General features: G+C 37.8%; 1 protein-coding gene across 1 annotated transcript in view; it reads left to right on the top strand.

The window, feature by feature from the left end:
• Positions 1-24,127, top strand: part of LOC131952891 (dynein axonemal heavy chain 12) — a 57,212-nt gene that overhangs the window by 29,825 nt on the left and 3,260 nt on the right. Inside the window, exons 43-68 of the mRNA XM_059315822.1 lie at positions 3,662-3,749; positions 4,844-5,022; positions 6,264-6,456; positions 7,275-7,436; positions 8,610-8,810; positions 9,674-9,807; positions 10,435-10,597; positions 11,475-11,732; positions 12,685-12,816; positions 13,098-13,278; positions 13,784-14,004; positions 14,347-14,565; positions 14,799-14,944; positions 15,280-15,494; positions 15,806-15,998; positions 16,512-16,704; positions 16,816-16,988; positions 17,300-17,440; positions 18,195-18,353; positions 19,092-19,236; positions 19,548-19,772; positions 20,299-20,478; positions 21,400-21,555; positions 22,005-22,142; positions 22,571-22,804; positions 23,838-24,020. Coding sequence (XP_059171805.1) covers positions 3,662-3,749; positions 4,844-5,022; positions 6,264-6,456; positions 7,275-7,436; positions 8,610-8,810; positions 9,674-9,807; positions 10,435-10,597; positions 11,475-11,732; positions 12,685-12,816; positions 13,098-13,278; positions 13,784-14,004; positions 14,347-14,565; positions 14,799-14,944; positions 15,280-15,494; positions 15,806-15,998; positions 16,512-16,704; positions 16,816-16,988; positions 17,300-17,440; positions 18,195-18,353; positions 19,092-19,236; positions 19,548-19,772; positions 20,299-20,478; positions 21,400-21,555; positions 22,005-22,142; positions 22,571-22,804; positions 23,838-24,020 — 4,612 coding nt within the window. The remainder of the gene's footprint in view (positions 1-3,661; positions 3,750-4,843; positions 5,023-6,263; positions 6,457-7,274; positions 7,437-8,609; positions 8,811-9,673; positions 9,808-10,434; positions 10,598-11,474; positions 11,733-12,684; positions 12,817-13,097; positions 13,279-13,783; positions 14,005-14,346; positions 14,566-14,798; positions 14,945-15,279; positions 15,495-15,805; positions 15,999-16,511; positions 16,705-16,815; positions 16,989-17,299; positions 17,441-18,194; positions 18,354-19,091; positions 19,237-19,547; positions 19,773-20,298; positions 20,479-21,399; positions 21,556-22,004; positions 22,143-22,570; positions 22,805-23,837; positions 24,021-24,127) is intronic.

The following is a 24,127-nucleotide window of genomic DNA, read 5'->3' as shown; positions in this document are numbered from 1 at the left end:
GTGTTTCCCTTTATCAATAGCTTACCCTAATGATGGTATTTCCCTTTATCAATAGCTCACATCGCTAATGATGGTGTTTCCCTTTATCAATAGCTCACATCCCTAATGATGGTGTTTCCCTTTATCAATAGCTCACATCTCTAATGATGGTGTTTCCCTTTATCAATAGCTCACATCGCTAATGATGGTGTTTCCCTTTATCAATAGCTCACATCTCTAATGATGGTGTTTCCCTTTATCAATAGCTCACATCCCTAATGATGGTGTTTCCCTTTATCAATAGCTCACATCCCTAATGATGGTGTTTCCCTTTATCAATAGCTCCCATCCCTATTGATGGTGTTTCCCTTTATCAATAGCTCACCCTAATGATGGTGTTTCCCTTTATCAATAGCTCACATCCCTAATGATGGTGTTTCCCTTTATCAATAGCTCTCATCCCTAATGATGGTGTTTCCCTTTATCAATAGCTTACCCTAATGATGGTATTTCCCTTTATCAATAGCTTACCCTAATGATGGTATTTCCCTTTATCAATAGCTCACATCGCTAATGATGGTGTTTCCCTTTATCAATAGCTCACATCCCTAATGATGGTGTTTCCCTTTATCAATAGCTCACATCTCTAATGATGGTGTTTCCCTTTATCAATAGCTCACATCGCTAATGATGGTGTTTCCCTTTATCAATAGCTCACATCCCTAATGATGGTGTTTCCCTTTATCAATAGCTCACATCCCTAATGATGGTGTTTCCCTTTATCAATAGCTCACATCCCTAATGATGGTGTTTCCCTTTATCAATAGCTCCCATCCCTATTGATGGTGTTTCCCTTTATCAATAGCTCACCCTAATGATGGTGTTTCCCTTTATCAATAGCTCACATCCCTAATGATGGTGTTTCCCTTTATCTCTCATCCCTAATGATGGTGTTTCCCTTTATCAATAGCTCACATCCCTAATGAAGGTGTTTCCCTTTATCAATAGCTCACATCCCTAATGATGGTGTTTCCCTTTATCAATAGCTCTCATCCCTAATGTTTCCCTTTATCAATAGCTCACATCCCTAATGATGGTGTTTCCCTTTATCAATAGCTCTCATCCCTAATGATGGTGTTTCCCTTTATCAATAGCTCTCATCCCTAATGTTTCCCTTTATCAATAGCTCACATCCCTAATGATGGTGTTTCCCTTTATCAATAGCTCTCATCCCTAATGTTTCCCTTTATCAATAGCTCTCATCCCTAATGATGGTGTTTCCCTTTATCAATAGCTCTCATCCCTAATGTTTCCCTTTATCAATAGCTCACATCCCTAATGTTGGTGTTTCCCTTTATCAATAGCTCACATCCCTAATGAAGGTGTTTCCCTTTATCAATAGCTCACATCCCTAATGATGGTGTTTCCCTTTATCAATAGCTCACATCCCTAATGATTTTGTTTCCCTTTATCAATAGCTCACATCCCTTATGATGGTGTTTCCCTTTATCAATAGCTCACATCCCTAATGATGGTGTTTCCCTTTATCAATAGCTCACATCCCTAATGATGGTGTTTCCCTTTATCAATAGCTCACATCCCTAATGATGGTGTTTCCCTTTATCAATAGCTCACATCCCTAATGATGGTGTTTCCCTTTATCAATAGCTCTCATCCCTAATGATGGTGTTTCCCTTTATCAATAGCTTACCCTAATGATGGTATTTCCCTTTATCAATAGCTCACATCGCTAATGATGGTGTTTCCCTTTATCAATAGCTCACATCCCTAATGATGGTGTTTCCCTTTATCAATAGCTCACATCTGTAATGATGGTGTTTCCCTTTATCAATAGCTCACATCCCTAATGATGGTGTTTCCCTTTATCAATAGCTCACATCCCTAATGATGGTGTTTCCCTTTATCAATAGCTCACATCCCTAATGATGGTGTTTCCCTTTATCAATAGCTCCCATCCCTATTGATGGTGTTTCCCTTTATCAATAGCTCACCCTAATGATGGTGTTTCCCTTTATCAATAGCTCACATCCCTAATGATGGTGTTTCCCTTTATCAATAGCTCTCATCCCTAATGATGGTGTTTCCCTTTATCAATAGCTTACCCTAATGATGGTATTTCCCTTTATTAATAGCTCACATCGCTAATGATGGTGTTTCCCTTTATCAATAGCTCACATCCCTAATGATGGTGTTTCCCTTTATCAATAGCTCACATCTCTAATGATGGTGTTTCCCTTTATCAATAGCTCACATCGCTAATGATGGTGTTTCCCTTTATCAATAGCTCACATCCCTAATGATGGTGTTTCCCTTTATCAATAGCTCACATCCCTAATGATGGTGTTTCCCTTTATCAATAGCTCACATCCCTAATGATGGTGTTTCCCTTTATCAATAGCTCCCATCCCTATTGATGGTGTTTCCCTTTATCAATAGCTCACCCTAATGATGGTGTTTCCCTTTATCAATAGCTCACATCCCTAATGATGGTGTTTCCCTTTATCAATAGCTCACATCCCTATTGATGGTGTTTCTCTTTATCAATAGCTCACCCTAATGATGGTGTTTCCCTTTATCAATAGCTCACATCCTTAATGATGGTGTTTCTCTTTATCAATAGCTCACATCCCTAATGATGGTGTTTCCCTTTATCAATAGCAAACACTTTGTTTAAACTTAACAGAAAAATGACATCCATGTACATGCGCAATGTATAAACCCTATGCTAACTTTAATATCAAAATAGTAGTTCTTAAAAGATTGTTTTATAAGCTTTTTAGATACAAGTTTAAAGTTTTATTAGTTTCTTTTTTTCATGACCTTCTTGAATCTATAGTGACTTTGAAGGACTGTTATTTATACAGCAAATGTACTGGTGCTATAGTCTTGTATGTACATGGTCCTTCCCTGGTTACAAGAAATTACTGTCATTATAGTTCAATCAAGTTTTTCTAGAATTGTCTTCACGTACTCCACTTTGACCTTGTAGGTCATTGAACCAAGAAACCTTTACAATCTCTCCCTTTAGACTGGTCTGTAACTTGGTTGGTCATTGAACCAAGAAACCTTTACAATCTCTCCCTTTAGACTGGTCTGTAACTTGGTTGGTCATTGAACCAAGAAACCTTTACAATCTCTCCCTTTAGACTGGTCTGTAACTTGGTTGGTCATTGAACCAAGAAACCTTTACAATCTCTCCCTTTAGACTGGTCTGTAACTTGGTTGGCCATTGAACCAAGAAACCTTTACAATCTCTCCCTTTAGACTGGTCTGTAACTTGGTTGGTCATTGAACCAAGAAACCTTTACAATCTCTCCCTTTAGACTGGTCTGTAACTTGGTTGGTCATTGAACCAAGAAACCTTTACAATCTCTCCCTTTAGACTGGTCTGTAACTTGGTTGATCATTGAACCAAGAAACCTTTACAATCTCTCCCTTTAGACTGGTCTGTAACTTGGTTGGTCATTTAACCAAGAAACCTTTACAATCTCTCCCTTTAGACTGGTCTGTAACTTTGTTGGTCATTGAACCTTTACAATCTCTCCCTTTAGACTGGTCTGTAACTTTGTTGGTCATTGAACCTTTACAATCTCTCCCTTTAGACTGGTCTGTAACTTGGTTGATCATTGAACCAAGAAACCTTTACAATCTCTCCCTTTAGACTGGTCTGTAACCTGGTTGGTACTCACATGAAGTATAAAGTTGACCAGATATTTTCTCACCTTTTAACCCCAGAGGATCGAGGCAAAGTAAGTTGTTTTTTTTTTAATTTAAATTTTACAGGATGTATCCAACACATTTGTTTTTTATTTCATAAAATTAAGTACTGTGTATAATTTTCTTCACAATGTATGGCTTGATTAATTTGTAACAATGCAATGCCATGCTGTGTCATGGGTCACATATTGTTTTGTAAGAGCCAGGTTTTATATGCCAAATTGTATATAGAGCAAGTTGTCTGTCAGGGGACAAAACTGTGTAACAAACTGGTTGCAGATAATAAACAGCCAAACACTTTTTTGTAGAATTATTTATTAAAACCAGATGCACAAGCTGGATCTGACTTTAAGCTGGACCTGACTTTAAGCTGGACCTGACTGTAAGCTGGACCTGACTTTAAGCTGGACCTGACTGTAAGCAGGACCTGACTTTAAGCTGGACCTGACTTTAAGCTGGACCTGACTGTAAGATGGACCTGACTTTAAGCTGGACCTGACTGTAAGCTGGACTTTAAGCTGGACCTGACTGTAAGCTGGACTTTAAGCTGGACCTGACTGTAAGCTGGACTTTAAGTTGGACCTGACTTAAGCTGGACCTGACTTTAAGCTGGACCTGACTGTAAGATGGACCTGACTTTAAGCTGGACCTGACTGTAAGCTGGACTTTAAGTTGGACCTGACTTAAGCTGGACCTGACTTTAAGCTGGACCTGACTTTAAGCTGGACCTGACTTTAAGCTGGACCTGACTTTAACCTGACATAATGCCAAACATATGCCAAATTGTATATAGAGCAAGTTGTCTGTCAGGGGACAAAACTGTGTAACAAACTGGTTGCAGATAATAAACAGCCAAACACTTTTTTGTAGAATTATTTATTAAAACCAGATGCACAAGCTGGATCTGACTTTAAGCTGGACCTGACTTTAAGCTGGACCTGACTGTAAGCTGGACCTGACTTTAAGCTGGACCTGACTGTAAGCAGGACCTGACTTTAAGCTGGACCTGACTTTAAGCTGGACCTGACTGTAAGATGGACCTGACTTTAAGCTGGACCTGACTGTAAGCTGGACTTTAAGCTGGACCTGACTTTAACCTGACATAATGTCTTGATGTGGATGTCAGGTGAAAGAGAGCACCTTAAGCAACCTGATGTTTGGAGACTACATGGACCCCGACCTGCCCCCAGACATGAGGTCCTACCAGGAGGTCCTCTCCCTCGAGGACTTCAACACCATCGCCCTCAACTACCTCGACGACTACAACCAGACCCACAAGAACCCCATGAATCTGGTCATATTCAGGTGGGTTGGGTTTGATCTGGTCATATTCAGGTGGGTTGGGTTTGATCTGGTCATATTGAGGTGGGTTGGGTTTGATCTGGTCATATTCAGGTGGGTTGGGTTTGATCTGGTCATATTCAGGTGGGTTGGGTTTGATCTGGTCATATTCAGGTGGGTTCGGTTTGGTCAGGTCATATTCAGGTGGGTTAGGTTTGATCTGGTCATATTCAGGTGGATTGGGTTTGATCTGGTCATATTCAGGTGGGTTGGGTTTGATCAGGTCATATTCAGGTGGGTTGGGTTTGATCTGGTCATATTCAGGTGGGTTCGGTTTGATCAGGTCATATTCAGGTGGGTTAGGTTTGATCTGGTCATATTCAGGTGGATTGGGTTTGATCTGGTCATATTCAGGTGGGTTGGGTTTGATCAGGTCATATTCAGGTGGGTTGGGTTTGATCTGGTCATATTCAGGTGGGTTGGGTTTGATCTGGTCATATTCAGGTGGGTTGGGTTTGATGAGGTCATATTCAGGTGGGTTGGGTTTGATCTGGTCATATTCAGGTGGGTTGGGTTTGATCTGGTCATATTCAGGTGGGTTGGGTTTAATCTGGTCATATTCAGGTGGGTTGGGTTTGATCTGGTCATATTCAGGTGGGTTGGGTTTGATGAGGTCATATTCAGGTGGGTTGGGTTTGATCAGGTCATATTCAGGTGGGTTGGATTTGATCTGGTCATATTCAGGTGGGTTGGGTTTGATCAGGTCATATTCAGGTGGGTTGGATTTGATCTGGTCATATTCAGGTGGGTTGGGTAGCTTAGCTAAACCAGAAGTTGGTAAAGTGCTTTGGGAGTTTTCTTAGTCTCAAGGTAAACAAGATTGGTTTATCTTGAGGATTAACGAAAATATATGTTAGTACTAAACGTTTGTGATCTACAATTTTGTGTCTTTAGGTTATTCTCCTACAAGTATTAAGCTTCCAGTTAATTTTTTTCTAACACTGATCATCATCATATGGTCTTATCTTCACACTCTGTTCCCATTTATTATCTCATAAAGGGTGCTTCAGTGCTTTATTCGTTCATTATAAAAATTAATTAATTTGACAGTAATCGATAAAGTATGAATTTTTTTTTTTTACTATTTAATTGTCTATATAGACAAAACAGTTTACAAAATATCTTTCCTTCAATCACCAATGCCATGGCTATTTCATTTTTTAAATAAATATTTGCTCACTCTTGAAATTCTGACGTGACTACAGGTATGTACTGGAACACCTGTCCAGAATCTGCCGTATCCTGCGCCAACCTGGCGGCAATGCTTTACTGGTGGGGGTGGGTGGCAGTGGCCGTCAGTCACTGACACGACTGTCAACTGCCATGGCAGGGTTCAAGCTTTTCCAGCCTGAGATTTCTAAGAGCTACGGCATGAACGAGTGGAGGGATGACATCAAGGTCAGTCTTAGGGCAGATGACATCAAGGTTAGTCTTAGGGTAGATGACATCAAGGTTAGTCTTAGGGCAGATGACATCAAGGTTAGTCTTAGGGCAGATGACATCAAGGTTTGTGTTTGGGCAGATGACATTAAGGTTTGTGTTAGGGCAGATGACATCAAGGTTAGTGTTAGGGCAGATGACATTAAGGTTTGTGTTAGGGCTGATGACATCAAGGTTTGTGTTAGGGCTGATGACATCAAGGTTTGTGTTAGGGCTGATGACATCAAGGTTTGTGTTAGGGCTGATGACATCAAGGTTTGTGTTAGGGTAGATGACATCAAGGTTTGTGTTAGGGCAGATGACATCAAGGTTAGTGTTAGGGCAGATATCAAGGTTAGTGTTAGGGCAGATGACATCAAGGTTTGTGTTAGGGCTAATGACATCAAGGTTTGTGTTAGGGCAGACGACATCAAGGTTTGTGTTTGGGCAGATGACATCAAGGTTTGTGTTAGGGCAGATGACATCAAGGTTTGTGTTAGGGCAGATGACATCAAGGTTTGTGTTAGGGCAGATGACATCAAGGTTAGTGTTTGGGCTAATGACAACAAGTTTGTATTAGGGCTAGGAAAGAGATGAATATAGAAGGATGATATCATTATCAATGTTTTTGTAGAACTTGACTTGAAGTGCCACCAACAACAATGTCTGAGCTCTTTAGAGTGTAGACTTTAAATGTGCTGCAGGATTGTTATAAAATTGCTAGATTTGAGGTGCCCTGTCTAAGAAATCTGACCTGACACAAAAAAATGCTGATCTGTCCATTCCTGTCTTCTCAGAATGTCCTACGCCAAGCTGGAGGCAAGGGAATCCCAACAACATTTCTCATCACAGACACCCAGATCAAATACGAGACTTTCCTTGAAGACATTGACGCACTGCTCAACTCTGGGGAAGTGCCCAATCTTTTTGCAGCTGATGAAAAAGCAGAAATCATGGAAGTAAGTGGCACAAATAAAGGTTTATATACAACAATGGTGGGGAGTACTATAGTAATAGTAAAGCCAGTTATTTTTAGTGGGTGTCATGTTTGTGGTAAATTATGTCCACTAAGGTTGGAGGGGGGGCGGGGAGGGGGCGATTAGCATTTTTGGTGGTCATCAGCATGAATGATGATCAGTACTCTTAAGTCACATAAAGGCTCTTTTTATTTCTCTATTTTTTGAGTAGCGCTGGATTGGCCAGATGGTATTGTAGTTTAGTTTTCTTCTAGACAGTGTCACCTTCAAGTTAATGCTCAAACTTTAATTTCATTGTTTTTCAATGTAAATATAAACAATAAAATGAAGCACATATCTAGATCTAGGCTACTTGTATTAATGGCAATTTTTTTAGCCTAACCAAAAATACTTCCCAAGGACTGAACTAATAGGCATGAAAAGTCTGTGTAATCATACTAAATTTTTGAAAAAAATCTTTTTAAAAATATGGCAAGTGATAAAATTATAGTTACATTTGTAAAAATAAATGCCGTTTAGGAGCCATCGATTACATTCATTTTCATATTTTTGTATAAGCCATTAAAAAGCCATTTAAAATTATTTTATCAATTCAAAAATTTTCAAAAACTGCCCTCAACCTCTCCTTGAAGTCAACCGGTCAATGGCTAGGGAGAGTAAAACATTAAAAGTCAGAACCACTGTTTTGCATGATAAAAATAGTGATCTATGGTGTATAGCGTTGTATTTATGTTAAATAATATAACATCCCCAATCACCTAAACACCCAGACTTTACTAATCCACATTAAAAAGAAAAGAGTTTGTTAAATTACTATTATATTACTAGTATTAATTTCTTCGACTATTTCTATCCTTAATGAAACCAGAAGTAACTTTGTACTTATTTCACAAATGTTATAAAATATTAAATTATTGTTGAAAATATATTTTCTGGCAACAAAAATTTCCAAGCTCTTCAAGGCATGCAACATAGTGTCAAGTGTTTCTTGTATCTTCTGATTTGGGGATTGTTCATTTACTATGGTGCTGCTACACTATAACATTTGCCTACAAATTTTGCCTAGTGTGCTATAAAAATAAAACGTATTCTAGTATCTAAAAAAAGTTTTTTTTAAATCTAGTCTTTAGAAAATTGATTTTTTTTTCTTCACAGGCAGTTCGAGTCAGTGCAGCCAAAGCTACAGGAGACAAGAACGCAGAGTTAAGCCCCTTGGCTCTGTTTGCATATTTTGTTAGCCAGAGCCGAGCCAACCTGCACATCATCATTGCCTTCAGCCCCATCGGAGATGCTTTCCGCAACAGGCTGCGCTTGTTTCCATCTTTGATCAACTGTTGTACCATTGATTGGTTCCAGGTGACATCTTCAATTAACATTTTAGAAAAAAAAAAATCCTTTTTTAATTTGTTGTTCTATCTTGATTTAGATAAAAAATAAAAATATTTTAATTTTTTAAAAATTTCCAATTATTTTATTACGATTTTCTTTTCTTTTGTAATTTAAATTTTTGCATTTAATTTTTTGAAGTAACGTAATGAAAACTGTCTGTATGATCAGTGTGTTTATATTTGTTAATGTAGAGAAAATAGTTTCTAAAGCTAGTGAATTTGTTAATGTAAAGAAAATTGGTCTATAACCAGTGTATTAGCTAATGTAAAACAAATTGTGTCTATAACCAGTGTATTTGCTAATGTAAAACAAATTGTCTATAACCAGTGTATTTGCTAATGTAAAACAAATTGTGTCTATAACCAGTGTATTTGCTAATGTAAAACAAATTGTGTCTATAACCAGTGTATTTGCTAATGTAAAACAAATTGTGTCTATAACCATTGTTTTTGCTAATGTAAAACAAATTGTCTATAACCAGTGTATTTGCTAATGTAAAACAAACTGTGTCTATAACCATTGTTTTTGCTAATGTAAAACAAATTGTGTCTATAACCAGTGTATTTGCTAATGTAAAACAAATTGTGTCTATAACCATTGTTTTTGCTAATGTAAAACAAATTGTCTATAACCAGTGTATTTGCTAATGTAAAACAAACTGTGTCTATAACCATTGTATTTGCTAATGTAAAACAAATTGTGTCTATAACCAGTGTATTTGCTAATGTAAAACAAATTGTGTCTATAACCATTGTTTTTGCTAATGTAAAACAAATTGTGTCTATAACCAGTGTATTTGCTAATGTAAAACTAATTGTGTATATGACCAGGCTTGGCCAGAGGATGCCTTGGCCAGGGTGGCCCACACGTTCCTGGAGAATGCTGAGATTGAGAGCAGGATGAAAGAGGACATTGTCACCATTTGCAAGTTCTTCCACCAGAGTATCATCAACCTGACAGTCAGGTCAGTCACTTCAACCTTCAGCATTATTGTATCTCGCTTATGATGTTACCACATCACCATTATGTGCATTATGACATCACCATATCATCATTATGATGTCACCACATCACCATTATGGTGTCACCATATCATCATTATGTCAACACAACACCATTATGATGTCACCATATCATCATTATGATGTCACCACATCACCATTATGATGTCACCACATCACCATTATGATGTCACCACAACACCATTATATCACCACCATGATGTCACCACTATATCACCACTATGATGTCACCACAACACCATTATATCACCACCATGATGTCACCACATCACCACTATGATGTCACCACATCACCATTATATCACCATTATGACATTACCACATCATCATTATGATATCACCACTATGATGTCACCACATCACCATTATGACATCATCACATCATCATTATGATGTCACCACTATGATGTCACCACATCACCATTATGACATCATCACATCACCACTATGACATCACCACATCACCACTATGACATCACCACATCACAACTATGATGTCACCACATCACCACATCATCATTATGATGTCACCACATCACCATTATGATGTCACCACATCAACTGTCCAGGTTCAAGCTTGAGCTGGGTCGAGAGATTTATGTCACGCCAACCTCCTACCTAGAGCTGATTTATTCCTTCAAGAATTTGCTCAAGTCCAAGCAAGACGAGACAATGAGAGCCAAAAGAAGATACGTGGTGGGGTTAGAGAAATTAGCTTTTGCTGCCTCACAGGTTTGTACAATAGTTCACAGCATAGAGTTGAATCTAAATGATGTTTGTAAAGCATTTAAAACCTGAGCTATAGCCATCTTTTAACTTTTAGGTTTCTCATTTGTAAAAATGTGGGGGTGTGGTAGACAAGTCACTTTTAGCTCATGGGAGTTTGGTTCTTTTATAAGGGTTCATAGTTTAGTTTATATTTTTTAAAATGCTGCTGACAGCAACATTCCCTCTAAATGGAAAAAATCTGTGTGTACCATGTATTTTATGTGCATGGTGTTCTAAAAATGTCTTATAAAAGCATTTATGTATTTTACAAAATGACTGTGTGGAAGGTCCGAAACTACTACATTTATGAAATGACTAATAAATCCTTGTTAGGGTTATGTTTAAAGTGTATAGAGCTTAGAGAAAGTTTTGAAAAAACTAACAAATCCTGGTTAGGGTTATGGTTAAAAGTATATAGAGCAAGTTTTGAAAAAAAAAAAATCTGTGTTAGGGTTATGTTTAAAGTGTATAGATCAAGTTTTGAAAAAATGAACATATCCTTGTTAGGGTTATGGTTCAAGTGTATAGATCAATTTTTTAAAAAAACTAACAAATCTATGTTAGGGTTATGGTTAAAGTGTATAGATCAATTTTAAAAAAAAACTAACAAATCTTTGTTAGGGTTATGGTTAAAGTGTATAGATCATGTTTTGAAAAAACTAACAAATCCTGGTTAGGGTTATGGTTAAAGTGTATAGAGCAAGTTTTGAAAAAACGAACAAATCCTTGTTAGGGTTATGTTTAAAGTGTATAGATCAAGTTTTAAAAAAACTAACAAATCTTTGTTAGGGTTATGTTTAACGTATATGGAGCTGGACTAGAGAGTATTCCCCACCCTCAGGTCGCCACCATGCAAATAGAATTGGAAGAGTTGCAGCCCCAGCTGGTGACGTCTGCAGCAGAGACAGAGAAGATGATGGAGATCATCGGCAAGGAGTCCATCGCAGTGGAGGAGACCAGCAAGAAGGTCAAGGCTGATGAAGCTGTAGCCAATGAGGCAGCAGCTGAGGCCAAGGCCCTGAAGGATGAGTGCGAAACTGAGCTAGCTGAAGCTCTGCCTGCACTAGAGGCTGCCCTGTCTGCCTTGGATACACTCAAGGTAGGTTTTTAATTCTAATAGGTTTCACACTCTCAAGGTAGGTTTTTAATTTTAATAGGTTTCACACTCTCAAGGTAGGTTTTTAATTTTAATAGGTTTCACACTCTCAAGGTAGGTTTTTAATTTTAATAGGTTTCACACTCTCAAGGTAGGTTTTTAATTTTAATAGGTTTCACACTCTCAAGGTAGGTTTTTAATTTTAATAGGTTTGACACACTGAAGGTAGGTTTTTTACTTCCGGTGTATAGGTTTCACACACTGAAGGTAGGTTTTTGACTTCTGGTGTATAGGTTTCACACACACTGAAGGTAGGTTTTTACTTCTGGTGTATAGTTTTCACACACTGAAGGTAGGTTTTTACTTCTGGTGTATAGTTTTCACACACTGAAGGTAGGTTTTTGACTTCTGGTGTATAGGTTTCACACACTGAAGGTAGGTTTACATCTCCTAATTTATTGTTTTTTAAACACAGGTGGTAGTGTTACAGCTTCTAATGTATAGGTTTAAAACATTTTTTTCCTTTTTGTTTAATCTAAGATTGTATAGTTTTCTGTTTAATTCTTCCATCTTGTTTTCTGTTTAATTCTTCCATCTTGTTTACTGTTTAATTCTTCCATCTTGTTTTCTGTTTAATTCTTCCATCTTGTTTACTGTTTAATTCTTCCATCTTGTTTACTGTTTAATTCTTCCATCTTGTTTACTGTTTAATTCTTCCATCTTGTTTACTGTTTAATTCTTCCATCTTGTTTTCTGTTTAATTCTTCCATCTTGTTTACTGTTTAATTCTTCCATCATGTTTTCTGTTTAATTCTTCCATCTTGTTTACTGTTTAATTCTTCCATCTTGTTTACTGTTTAATTCTTCTATCTTGTTTACTGTTTAATTCTTCCATCCTGTTTTCTGTTAAATTCTTCCATCCTGTTTTCTGTTTAATTCTTCCATCCTGTTTTAGCCAGCAGACATCACCATTGTGAAATCAATGAAGAGTCCACCGTCTGGTGTCAAACTGGTCATGGCAGCCGTCTGCGTCATGAGGAGCATCCCACCACAGAAAATAAATGACCCAAATGACTCTAGTAAAAAGGTCAGTCTCCCTGAAGCTCCAAATATTTCTACAACAGTTTGTTATTTTTTTAAGCATTTTATTTTTAATTACTACAAACAGTAAGTTAATTATAAAAAAACAAAAGATTAAAATATTTTTAAAAATTATTGTAAAATTTAAATTTCTTAATTCAAATTTGAAAAAAAGTTCAATTTAATTTCATATGCTGCTCTTTTAGTTTTTTGCAAGCTTCAAATATGTAAATATAAATAGAGTTTGGCTACATAATATTAAATGAGAAAGTGACTTTGATGAAACAGATACTGGACTTCTGGACACCAAGTAAAAAATTACTCAACGACCTCAACTTCCTCAACGACCTGAAAAGCTATGACAAAGACAACATCCCTGAAGCTGTTATGACGACCATCAGAAAACAGTATCTCACTAACCCAGAGTTTGACCCCAAGCAGGTCGCCAAGGCCTCTTCAGCAGCAGAAGGTACTAAAGTGCTCTCTTTACAAGAATTTTTTTTTTTACCTCAGCTAACAATATCTGCCTCTGTTAATTCATTTTTTTTAATTTTTAAATTTGTTCCTACATTTTTTTTCCTGCATTTGAATTAACAATACTGTGCACATGTAGAGAGTAAATTACCTTTCTAATCTAAAATCAAAAGAGCAGAAGTAGAGTTATCCTATTTCTGACCTGTGTATAATTTAAAAACATTTTTTTTTGTAAACAGCTGTTACAAGCCATAATTTAAGACTAAATTGCTTTTGCCATTTTGTTTTTAAAATCTCCATTACAAATAGATCTATGTACAAAACTTTATTGTCCAACTCTCTGAAAGATTTATCCAAGTGAATTTTGTACAAAGCTTTATTGTCCAACTCTCTGAAAGGTTTATGCAATTGTTTTTTGTACACAATTTTATTGTCCAACTCTCTGAAAGGTTTATGCAATTGTTTTTTGTACACAATTTTATTGTCCAACTTTCTGAAAGGTTTATGCAAGTGGATTCTAGCTATGGAGATCTATGACAGGGTGGCCAAAGTTGTGGCCCCCAAGAAACAAAAGTTGAAACTGGCTGAAGATGATCTCTCCACACTGATGTCCACGCTAAACAAGAAACGTGCGGAGCTGGCGGCCGTGGAGAAAAAGTTAGCCGACATGACACAGGCACTACAGGAGATGAAGGACAAGAAAGAACACCTGGAATATTCTGTAAGATATTGACCTCATTACATTTTAATTATTAATTTGTAAGATGTTGGCCTCTTCATACTAATGATTAAATTTGTACATTATTGACATCATTACATTTTAAAAAGTGTATATTGTCGACCATCATTAAATAAATAAAGTAAAGTGCAACCACCTTGTTATTTTGTGATAAATAATCTGTAAAAAAGTGATTAATAATCCCACATTACTGTAAAAAGAAAAAGTATTTTTGAACTTTTTTTTTTTGCAGAGAGTGAAAACTATATTATTATCCATGCCATTGAATAACAACAAATGTACATAGTAAGATCCAAAGCAAAACTTTCTACCTTTGATTCACAGGTGGACTTGTGTAACAAAAAACTGGTGCGAGCAGAGAAACTGATTGGAGGTCTGGGGGGCGAGAAAACCCGCTGGACCGAGGCGTCTGTCCAACTGCAGGAGATCTACGACAACCTGATAGGGGACATAATCATCTCTGCTGGGGTCATAGCCTACCTCGGACCTTTCACCACATCATTTCGTGACGAGATGACCAAATCTTGGGTCAAGGAATGCCAGGTAAATTTCAAGCCAACAAGCTGTAGGCTACCACATTGGAGTTTTTTTACAAACAGAAAAACTCTTCACTTAGTAAGGTAGAATTGTTGATTTAATCATTTTGTATATGATAAAGATGTGGATATTTAAATTATTATTCATTTTATGTAGATGGATTTTAAAATTTATTTTTGTACTGATTCTATCAATTTATGTCGAATAAAGACTTAGAATTTGAAATTAATTGTGTTTAGAAAAAGAAAATCCCAGCTTCAACTGAATTCTCCCTGACGAGGACTTTGGGAGAGCCAATCAAAATCCAGGCCTGGAACATTGCAGGTCTGCCGCGTGATGCGTTCTCTGTTGATAATGGTGTCATAGTGGCTAACTCTAGAAGATGGTGAGTTGCCAGTCATTTAGTAGTTCTCTCCCCTTGGTTTTTCTTCTAAATGTTTTTAAAAAAAGACAAAAAGTATATTGTCATGCTCTAATAATAGACCCTGATGGTCAAAACTTTACTTTCAGGCCTCTAATGATTGACCCTGATGGTCAAAACTTTACTTGCAGGCCCCTAATGATTGACCCTGATGGTCAAAACTTTACTTTCAGGCCTCTAATGATTGACCCTAATGGTCAAACCTTTACTTTCAGGCCCCTAATGATTGACCCTGATGGTCAAAACTTTACTTTCAGGCCCCTAATGATTGACCCTGATGGTCAAAACTTTACTTTCAGGCCCCTAATGATTGACCCTGATGGTCAAGCCAACAGATGGGTAAAAAACATGGAGAGAGAAAAGAACCTGGCCGTCATTAAACTTTCAGACCACGACTACGGGAGAGTTCTAGAGAACTGCATAGGGTTTGGGTTCCCTCTACTCCTGGAGAATGTCTACGAGGAACTGGATGCCTCGCTGGAGCCACTTCTGCTCAAGCAGACGTTTAAACAAGGTGGGTCCTGGGTGGGTGTCTTCATATCTAGCCTCTAGATGATGATATGATCATGATGTTGACCTCTAGTTGGTGTTGATATTGATGTTAATCTATAGGTTGTGATGATATGATCTTGATATTTTTCTCTGGGTGGGATTGATATGATCGTGATGTTGGCCTCTATGAAGTTAATATGGTGTTGATCTTTAGGTGGTGTTGATATGGTGTTGATATGGTGTTGACCTCTAGGTGGTGTTGATATGATGTTGATCTCTAGGTGGTGTTATATGATGTTGACTAGGTGATGTTGATATGATGTTGACCTCTAGGTGGTGTTGATATGATCATGATGGGTGACCAAGCCCTAGAGTACAACAAAGACTTCAGGCTGTACATCACAACCAAACTGAGGAACCCGCATTACCTGCCTGAGATCTCCACCAAAGTTTCTCTCCTCAACTTCATGATCACACCAGAGGGCCTAGAGGACCAGCTGCTGGGCATTGTTGTTGCCAAGGAGAGGTAAGTCAGAAGGGGAGGTAAGTCAGGGAGACAAGGGGAGGTAAGTCAGGGGGACAAGGGGAGGTAAGTCAGGGGACAAGGGCAGGTAAGTCAGGGGGACAAGAGGAGGTAAGTCGGAGGGGGGGGGGGGGGGGGCAAGGGCAGGTAAGTCAGGGGGGACGACAAGGGGAGGTAAGTCAATGTCAAAAGGGGGTACAGGGGGAGTCTATTCAGGGGTGTAAGGGGAGATAAGTCAAGATCCAAAAGTGGTACACGGGGAGGTCAGTTAGGGGTGCAAGGGGAGGACTAATTTAAACAACCTCTTGCTTATCTTGCCAACCCACTCATTCATCAATGTACCACCTAACCACCAGGTTTAAACTTACCCACTTTTAACAAAACCTTGTACATTCCTTAATATTTAACAAAACTTTGTATATTCCTCAATATTTAACAAAACCTTGTACATTCCTCAATATTTACAACTTAAAAAAAAATTCTTAAATATAAAGTCTTTGAACCTTTGACCAACAGACCAGAACTGGAGGAAGAGAGACAACTGCTGATCATCACTAGTGCAGCTAACAAGAAGCAACTCAAAGAAATTGAGGACAAAATTCTGCACACTCTCTCATCCTCCGAAGGGAATATTCTAGAAGACGAGTCAGCCATTGAAATCCTAGACTCATCCAAAATCTTGTCTAATGAAATTTCTAAGAAACAAAAAGTAAGATTTCATTGATAGTAGATATAGAATAGATGTGCTAAAACCAAATATTTGCTACAACACCCCAAATACTCAGTATAGCAAAGCTTGTGATTTTTAAACCTGCTGTAGATTGGTGAAGAGACGGAAAAAAAGATTGACGTGTCGAGAGCAGGCTACAGACCCATCGCAAACCACTCATCCGTCCTGTTCTTCTCCATCACTGAACTCCCTAGCATTGACCCCATGTACCAATATTCTCTCAACTGGTTCGTCAATCTCTTCATCTTGTCAATCCAGGAGAGGTAACTGCTGCTTGAACTTTTTGGATAGTATTAAAAAGATGGACAAGTCTACAACTATTGTTCTCTTCTTTTATATAACTATTGGAATATGGATGACTATACTGATATATATGTACTTCCCATATATATATATATATATATATATATATATATATATATATATATACATATTTTTATTTTATTTTTTATTTTAAATATTTATATAGCCTATACATCAGCAATTAACTAAAGCTAATTAGTTAGTTAATGATGTACATACTAACTTCTCCTTACAACTGTATGCAGCTGCTAACTGAATTGTTCTGTTAAAGCAATAAATCAAAGCAACTGGACAAGAGGATCCGCTTCTTGGCTGACCACTTCACCTACAGCTTGTATTGTAATGTGTGCCGGTCACTCTTTGAGAAAGACAAGCTGGTCTTCTCATTTATATTGTGCTCAAATATACTCAGGTACTGCTACATGGTAGCTGATGTTTTCACACTTGTGTCTGCAGTTTTGACATTTTTTTTATAAAACTTGTTACCTTGATACTATAGTTATTTAGGTATGTAGAGCATTGTAGAGCATTATAGAGCAATTAAATATTATTTTTTTAAATGCAGTGTATCTCTTATGTGATTCCTTGTGAGCAACTTCAGCATAGAGATAAAGCTAGACATAAAACTCTTTTATATGTGGTTACCTAGCAACAGATAAACTTTAGCTCAACTGTTCTTATGGTCACTGCTTGTGTAGACTACTGTAGGATCACACATGGTCTTGTTTTAAATTAATTTATACCCAATATTTCTTAAAAATTTTTTAGACATGTTCAATTTTATTTTTTTAACAATAAACAAAACCAAATAGATTTTTTAAGAATGAACTAGACCAACCAAATATTTTTTGTGCTCTAGATCCAAGAATGAACTAGACCAACTTAATATTATTTTGTGCTCTAGATCCAAGAATGAACTAGACCAACCTAATATTTTTTGTGCTCTAGATCCAAGAATGAACTAGACCAACCTAATATTTTTTGTGCTCTAGATCCAAGAATGAACTAGACCAACCTAATATTTTTTGTGCTCTAGATCCAAGAATGAACTAGACCAACCTAATATATTTTTGCTCTAGATCCAAGAATAAACTAGACCAACCTAATATATTTTTGCTCTAGGTCCAAGAATAAACTAGACCAACCTAATATTTTTTGTGCTCTAGATCCAAGAATGAACTAGACCACCGTGAATTTTTATTCTTCCTGACTGGGGGTGTGGCTCTAAAGAACACTATACACAAGCCAGACAAGGACTGGCTCAGTGAGAACAGCTGGGATGAAATCTGTCGTCTCAATGACATGAAAGATTTTGGGGGCTTCAGGTTGGTTAAAATCTGTCTTCTGAATGACATGAAAGATTTTGGGGGCTTCAGGTTGGTTAAAATCTGTCGTTTGAATGACATGAAAGATTTTGGGGGCTTCAGGTTGGTTAAAATCTGTCGTCTGAATGACATGAAAGATTTTGGGGGCTTCATATCTGTGCTATCTAATATAACTTTATAATATATCTATTCAATTATACCCACTACAATGATCTGCAATAAATGTGGCAGAGATTGCCATTCTAGGATTGGCATGATCAGCTACAACAGAGCCTGTACCAAAAGGAAATAACACCTTAATCTCTGGGCGCAAATCCATTCTCTTACAAGTCAAAAGGACCCATATGTGTGTGTATATATATATATATATATATATATATATATATATATATATATATATATATATATATATATTTATATATATGTGTGTGTGTGTGTGTGTGTGTATATATATATGTATATATATATATATATATATATATATATATATATATATATATATATATATATATATACACATATACATACATACATATATATATGACCACCACATCAGGATGCTCTGTATAAGATGCCTTTAACTTTAAGTTGTCTTATCCCTGGTAGATAAACACAATTACCTACATTAGATCCTGTCAAATTTCAAACACCGATTGTACTGTAAACCTGTACAAAAGTGCTAATGCTGCTCCACTTTGACTGTGTTGTTGTATGCTGATGAGGATGTGTCTCCCACAGAGATAGCTTCACACAGCACTTAGAGTTCTGGGAAAATTACTACAACTCCAAAGAACCAAATAAAGTGGCCCTGCCAGACCCATGGCACACCAAACTTGGAAGTTTCCAGAAGTTGATGGTACAACGCTGCATTCGTCCTGATAAGGTTGGTATAGGTGACAGTTGAACATTTAGCTAGAGACTATAATACCATCCCTATTAAAATAGTTCTCTCCAGATAATTTTATGTAAACCATAGCTCTACTCACACAATTAAATTCACTTTCAGTGAAATTTAACTAGAATTCATGAAAAAGCTTTATTTACAAAAATCATTTGTTTAATAATCAAATTTTAATGAAATTTCTGTTTTAATATATGAAGTAGGCCTATGTAGTACATAAAAGACGTGTTGTATTATTTTTTTCAACTAAAATTTTGAAATATTCTCTCCCGTTTTATTTTTTATATTCCCAGATATCTCAAGCCATTGTTGAGTTTGTGGTGGAGAAGCTGGGTAAAATATTTGTGCAACCTCCACCTTTTGACCTGGCTAAGAGCTACAACGACTCCAATGCCTGCTCCCCCCTCATTTTCATCCTCTCCCCTGGTGCTGACCCCACCATGGCCTTACTGAAATACGCTGATGACAAAGGCTTTGGGGGGAAAAAGTTCAACTCCATTTCACTTGGACAGGGGCAGGTAATACAATCATGTCATCATACAATTTATGTTGTTTTTTTAAAAACATGTTTTAAAATAGCATGAAAAGTAAAGACTAAATATTTTAATATTGAAGTTTTTCTATAAACAGCTAGAGTGATGATATGGTCAGATGGTAAAGCTTACAATAGCTAACTCAAAAGTTTAGAGTTCAGATCTTGGGCTCGAGTCTGTAGGACTTCCCTGAGACCAATCAGCTCTGATGTGTGCCTGACCCATGCAGCTGGGTACAGTGCTGACCACACTGGGTACAGTGCTGACCACACTGGGTACAGTGCTGACCACACTGGGTACAGTGCTGACCACACTGGGTACAGTGCTGACCACACTATCCTCATGTATGCAGAAGTCCTTGAAACAGATTAACTCTATTTCATCTGTCTCATGTGTCTTGGGCACAAATGGGAAACAATGATGATAAACAGTTCATTTATTATTTTATTTTAAAAGACCGTGCTATAATTTATAATTTGACCAAAGTCTTAAATGTGAATATCTGTTATAGGGGCCTATAGCTGCTAAGATGATAAAAATAGCATCAGAGGAAGGCACTTGGGTCCTACTACAGAACTGTCATCTGGCTGTTTCATGGATGAATGCCCTAGAAAAAATTTGTGAAGAGTTTTCCCCAGAAAATGTTGCCACTGATTTCAGACTTTGGTTAACGAGCTACCCATCACCAAAGGTAGGTAGCCTTAATGATTTCAGGGTATGGTTAATTAGCTACCTATCATCAAAGGTAGGTAGCCTCAATTAACTAACTACCCATCATCAAAGGTAGGTAGCCTTAATGATTTCAGGGTATGGTTAATTAGCTACCCATCATCAAAGGTAGGTAGCCTCAACTAACTAACTACCCATCATCAAGGTAGGTAGCCTTAATGATTTCAGGGTATGGTTAATTAGCTACCCATCATCAAAGGTAGGTAGCCTCAATTAACTAACTACCCATCATCAAAGGTAGGTAGCCTTAATGATTTCAGGGTATGGTTAACTAGCTACCCATCATCAAAGGTAGGTAGCCTTAATGATTTCAGGGTATGGTTAACTAGCTACCCATCATCAAAGGTATGTAGCTTTAATGATTTTAGTGTATGGTTAACTAGCCACCCATCATCAGTTAGGTAGCCTTAAAGATTTCTGACATACGGTAAGAAGCCTCAGTGAGTTCATAACAATTAGCTTGCACTTTGGCATGATATTGCTAGACAGCACAGTCACTCTTTTTGTCAGGCATGCTTCACCTGACTTAAATATTAATTTGATATGGGTCAGAAACAATACAGTGATTGCACATAACACCATCTTCATAGAAAGGTGTATGGCACATTGCAACTTGACAGGTTTGCTGTTGAGACTTCAAAAATAAATGTTTAGAAAAAATGTTTTTCAGCCCTTTAGTTTTTTAATTAAGGAAATTATCTCTTTTAAGTTTAACAAACAATTTTTTCAATGCTTAGAGACCTATTCCATAAATAGATTGTGCATTTGGCCTATAAAACATAGAACAGACTTCTTACGGTCGTATACAAACATGGATAGATTGTCCTGACTACCATGTATAAAAACAGATTGCACTTACTTTCTCTGTGACCTTTACCCCCAGTTCCCTGTCTCAGTGCTACAGAACAGCGTGAAGATGACCAATGAACCACCAACAGGGCTGCGCCAGAACCTGCTGCAGAGTTACCTCAACGATCCAATCAGTGACGAGACTTTTTACAGTGGCTGTAGCAACCACTTGAAGCCAGACAAAGATGGGGTGAGTTGGGTTTTATTCCTCTCTTCAGTCTGATGCTTGCTATCACCAAATCTCTTCTCTTATTTTGTGCTTGATGCTTGCTATCACCACAATACTTTTGTGCTTGATGCTTGCTATCACCACAATACTTTTGTGCTTGATGCTTGCTATCACCACAATACTTTTGTGCTTGATGCTTGCTATCACCACAATACTTTTGTGCTTGGTGCTTGCTATCAACATATTAATTTTGTGATCAACACTTGCTATTTAAACATTTTTCTTGCATGTTATTGCAAGAGCTGCTGTGATAAAATATTTTTAGTTTTTTTTTTATTCTTTGTTGAATTGCAAACTTATATTTAGAATAACATTATCTCTAGGGGTCTCTGAAAGTCAAATGACTGTACTATAAATATTTCAACTGTTACAGCACATTCTGTTACTGATATTAATTTTTGAAATTTCAGCATTTCACCAAACTTTTGTTTGGTCTGTGTTTCTTCCATGCCCTGGTACAAGAGAGAAGAAAATTTGGCCCCAATGGATGGAATATTGCATACGGCTTTAATGAATCAGATCTTAGAATATCTATACGACAGCTTCAGGTAAACATTTCTCATCAACAGTAACATTTTAACTGTGTCCAGGTTGGACTTGCCATTCAATTTTTTTATATTTCTTCCTTCTGGACTAACCTGGCCAGATTTTTATAAATTAATGTCATTTTAAATGTCTTTACTAAACATGTTTTAGACTCCACTAAGTTTTAGGCTGAGGAGTAAAATATTATATTGGTCTGTTTGCAGTACAGACATTTGTATATTATTTAAATTAAATGGATTAAAATAATTTTATGTAATGTTTTGACTGTTAGCTCTATGGACATTTGAATTTTTTAAATTATTTGGATGAGCATAAATTCTATGTCATTTCATATTTCTTGTTACATAGACCTATATGTATTTTTCAATTACAATGATGGGTTAATTTGTTGGGATGATACTCAAACTGGCCAATCTATAAATCTGCTCAGATGTTCATCAATGAATACGATGAGCTGCCGTTTGATGCCATCACGTACATGACTGGAGAGTGTAACTACGGGGGTCGAGTCACAGACGACTGGGACAGGCGCTGTCTGATGACCATCCTAGGGGACTTCTTCTGTGAGCCCATCATCTTTGACCCCAACTACAAGTTCAGCAGCAGTGGACACTACCACCTGCCCCTGCGGACAGACTATGAGAACTGCGTCAAGTTCATTAAGGTCAGTTTTGCTTATGTTTCGGTGGTCCAGCAACTGCCCACTACCCAGGTCCTAATCTCTATGTTTCCATTGTCCAGCAACTGCCCACTACCCAGGTCCTAATCTCTAATGTATGTTCCAATTGTCCAGCAACTGCCCACTCCCCAGGACCTAATCTCTCTGTTTCCATTGTCCAGCAACTGCCCACTGCCCAGGACCTAATCTCTAATGTATGTTCCAATTGTCCAGCAACTGCCCACTACCCAGGACCTAATCTCTATGTTTCCATTGTCCAGCAACTGCCCACTACCCAGGACCTAATATCTATGTTTCCAATTGTCCAGCAACTGCCCACTGCCCAGGACCTAATGTGTTTCCATTGTCCAGCAACTGCCCACTACCCAGGACCTAATCTCTATGTTTCCATTGTCCAGCAACTGCCCACTACCCAGGACCTAATCTCTATGTTTCCATTGTCCAGCAACTGCCCACTACCCAGGACCTAATCTCTATGTTTTCATTGTCCAGCAACTGCCCACTGCCCAGGACCTAATGTGTTTCCATTGTCCAGCAACTGCCCACTACCCAGGACCTAATCTCTATGTTTCCAATTGTCCAGCAACTGCCCACTACCCAGGACCTAATGTGTTTCCATTGTCCAGCAACTGCCCACTACCCAGGTCCTAATCTCTATGTTTCCATTGTCCAGCAACTGCCCACTACCCAGGACCTAATGTGTTTCCATTGTCCAGCAACTGCCCACTACCCAGGACCTAATCTCTATGTTTCCATTGTCCAGCAACTGCCCACTGCCCAGGACCTAATCTCTAATGTATGTTCCTATTGTCCAGCAACTGCCCACTACTCAGGACCTAATCTCTAATGTATGTTCCTATTGTTCAGCAACTGCCCACTACTCAGGACCTAATCTCTATGTTCCAATTGTCCAGCAACTGCCCACTGCCCATGTCCTAATCTCTAATGTATGTTCCAATTGTCCAGCAACTGCCCACTACCCATGACCTAATCTCTAATCTATGTTCCAATTGTCCAGCAACTGCCCACAGCCCAGTACCCGGAAGTGTTTGGTCTGCACGAAAACGTTGACATCTCCAGAGAGCTGCAAGAGACCAAGATGCTGTTTGATGCCGTCCTGTTGACCGAGGGTCAAGGAGGAGGGGCATCCAAATCTTCAGAGGCTGCCCTAGCAGCTGTAGCAGGAGATATTTTGGGCAAGGTAAGTAACTCTGGTCAATTTACATAACTCTAGGCAAGGTACATAACTCTTGGCAAGGTACATAACTCTTGGCAAGGTACATAACTCTGGGCAAGGTACATAACTCT

The sequence above is a fragment of the Physella acuta genome, unplaced genomic scaffold, assembly GCF_028476545.2.
Source record: "Physella acuta isolate Inbredline_101_S28 unplaced genomic scaffold, ASM2847654v3 ptg000893l, whole genome shotgun sequence".
NCBI lineage: Eukaryota > Metazoa > Mollusca > Gastropoda > Physidae > Physella > Physella acuta.
This window is presented reverse-complemented; position numbering and strand designations above follow the sequence as displayed.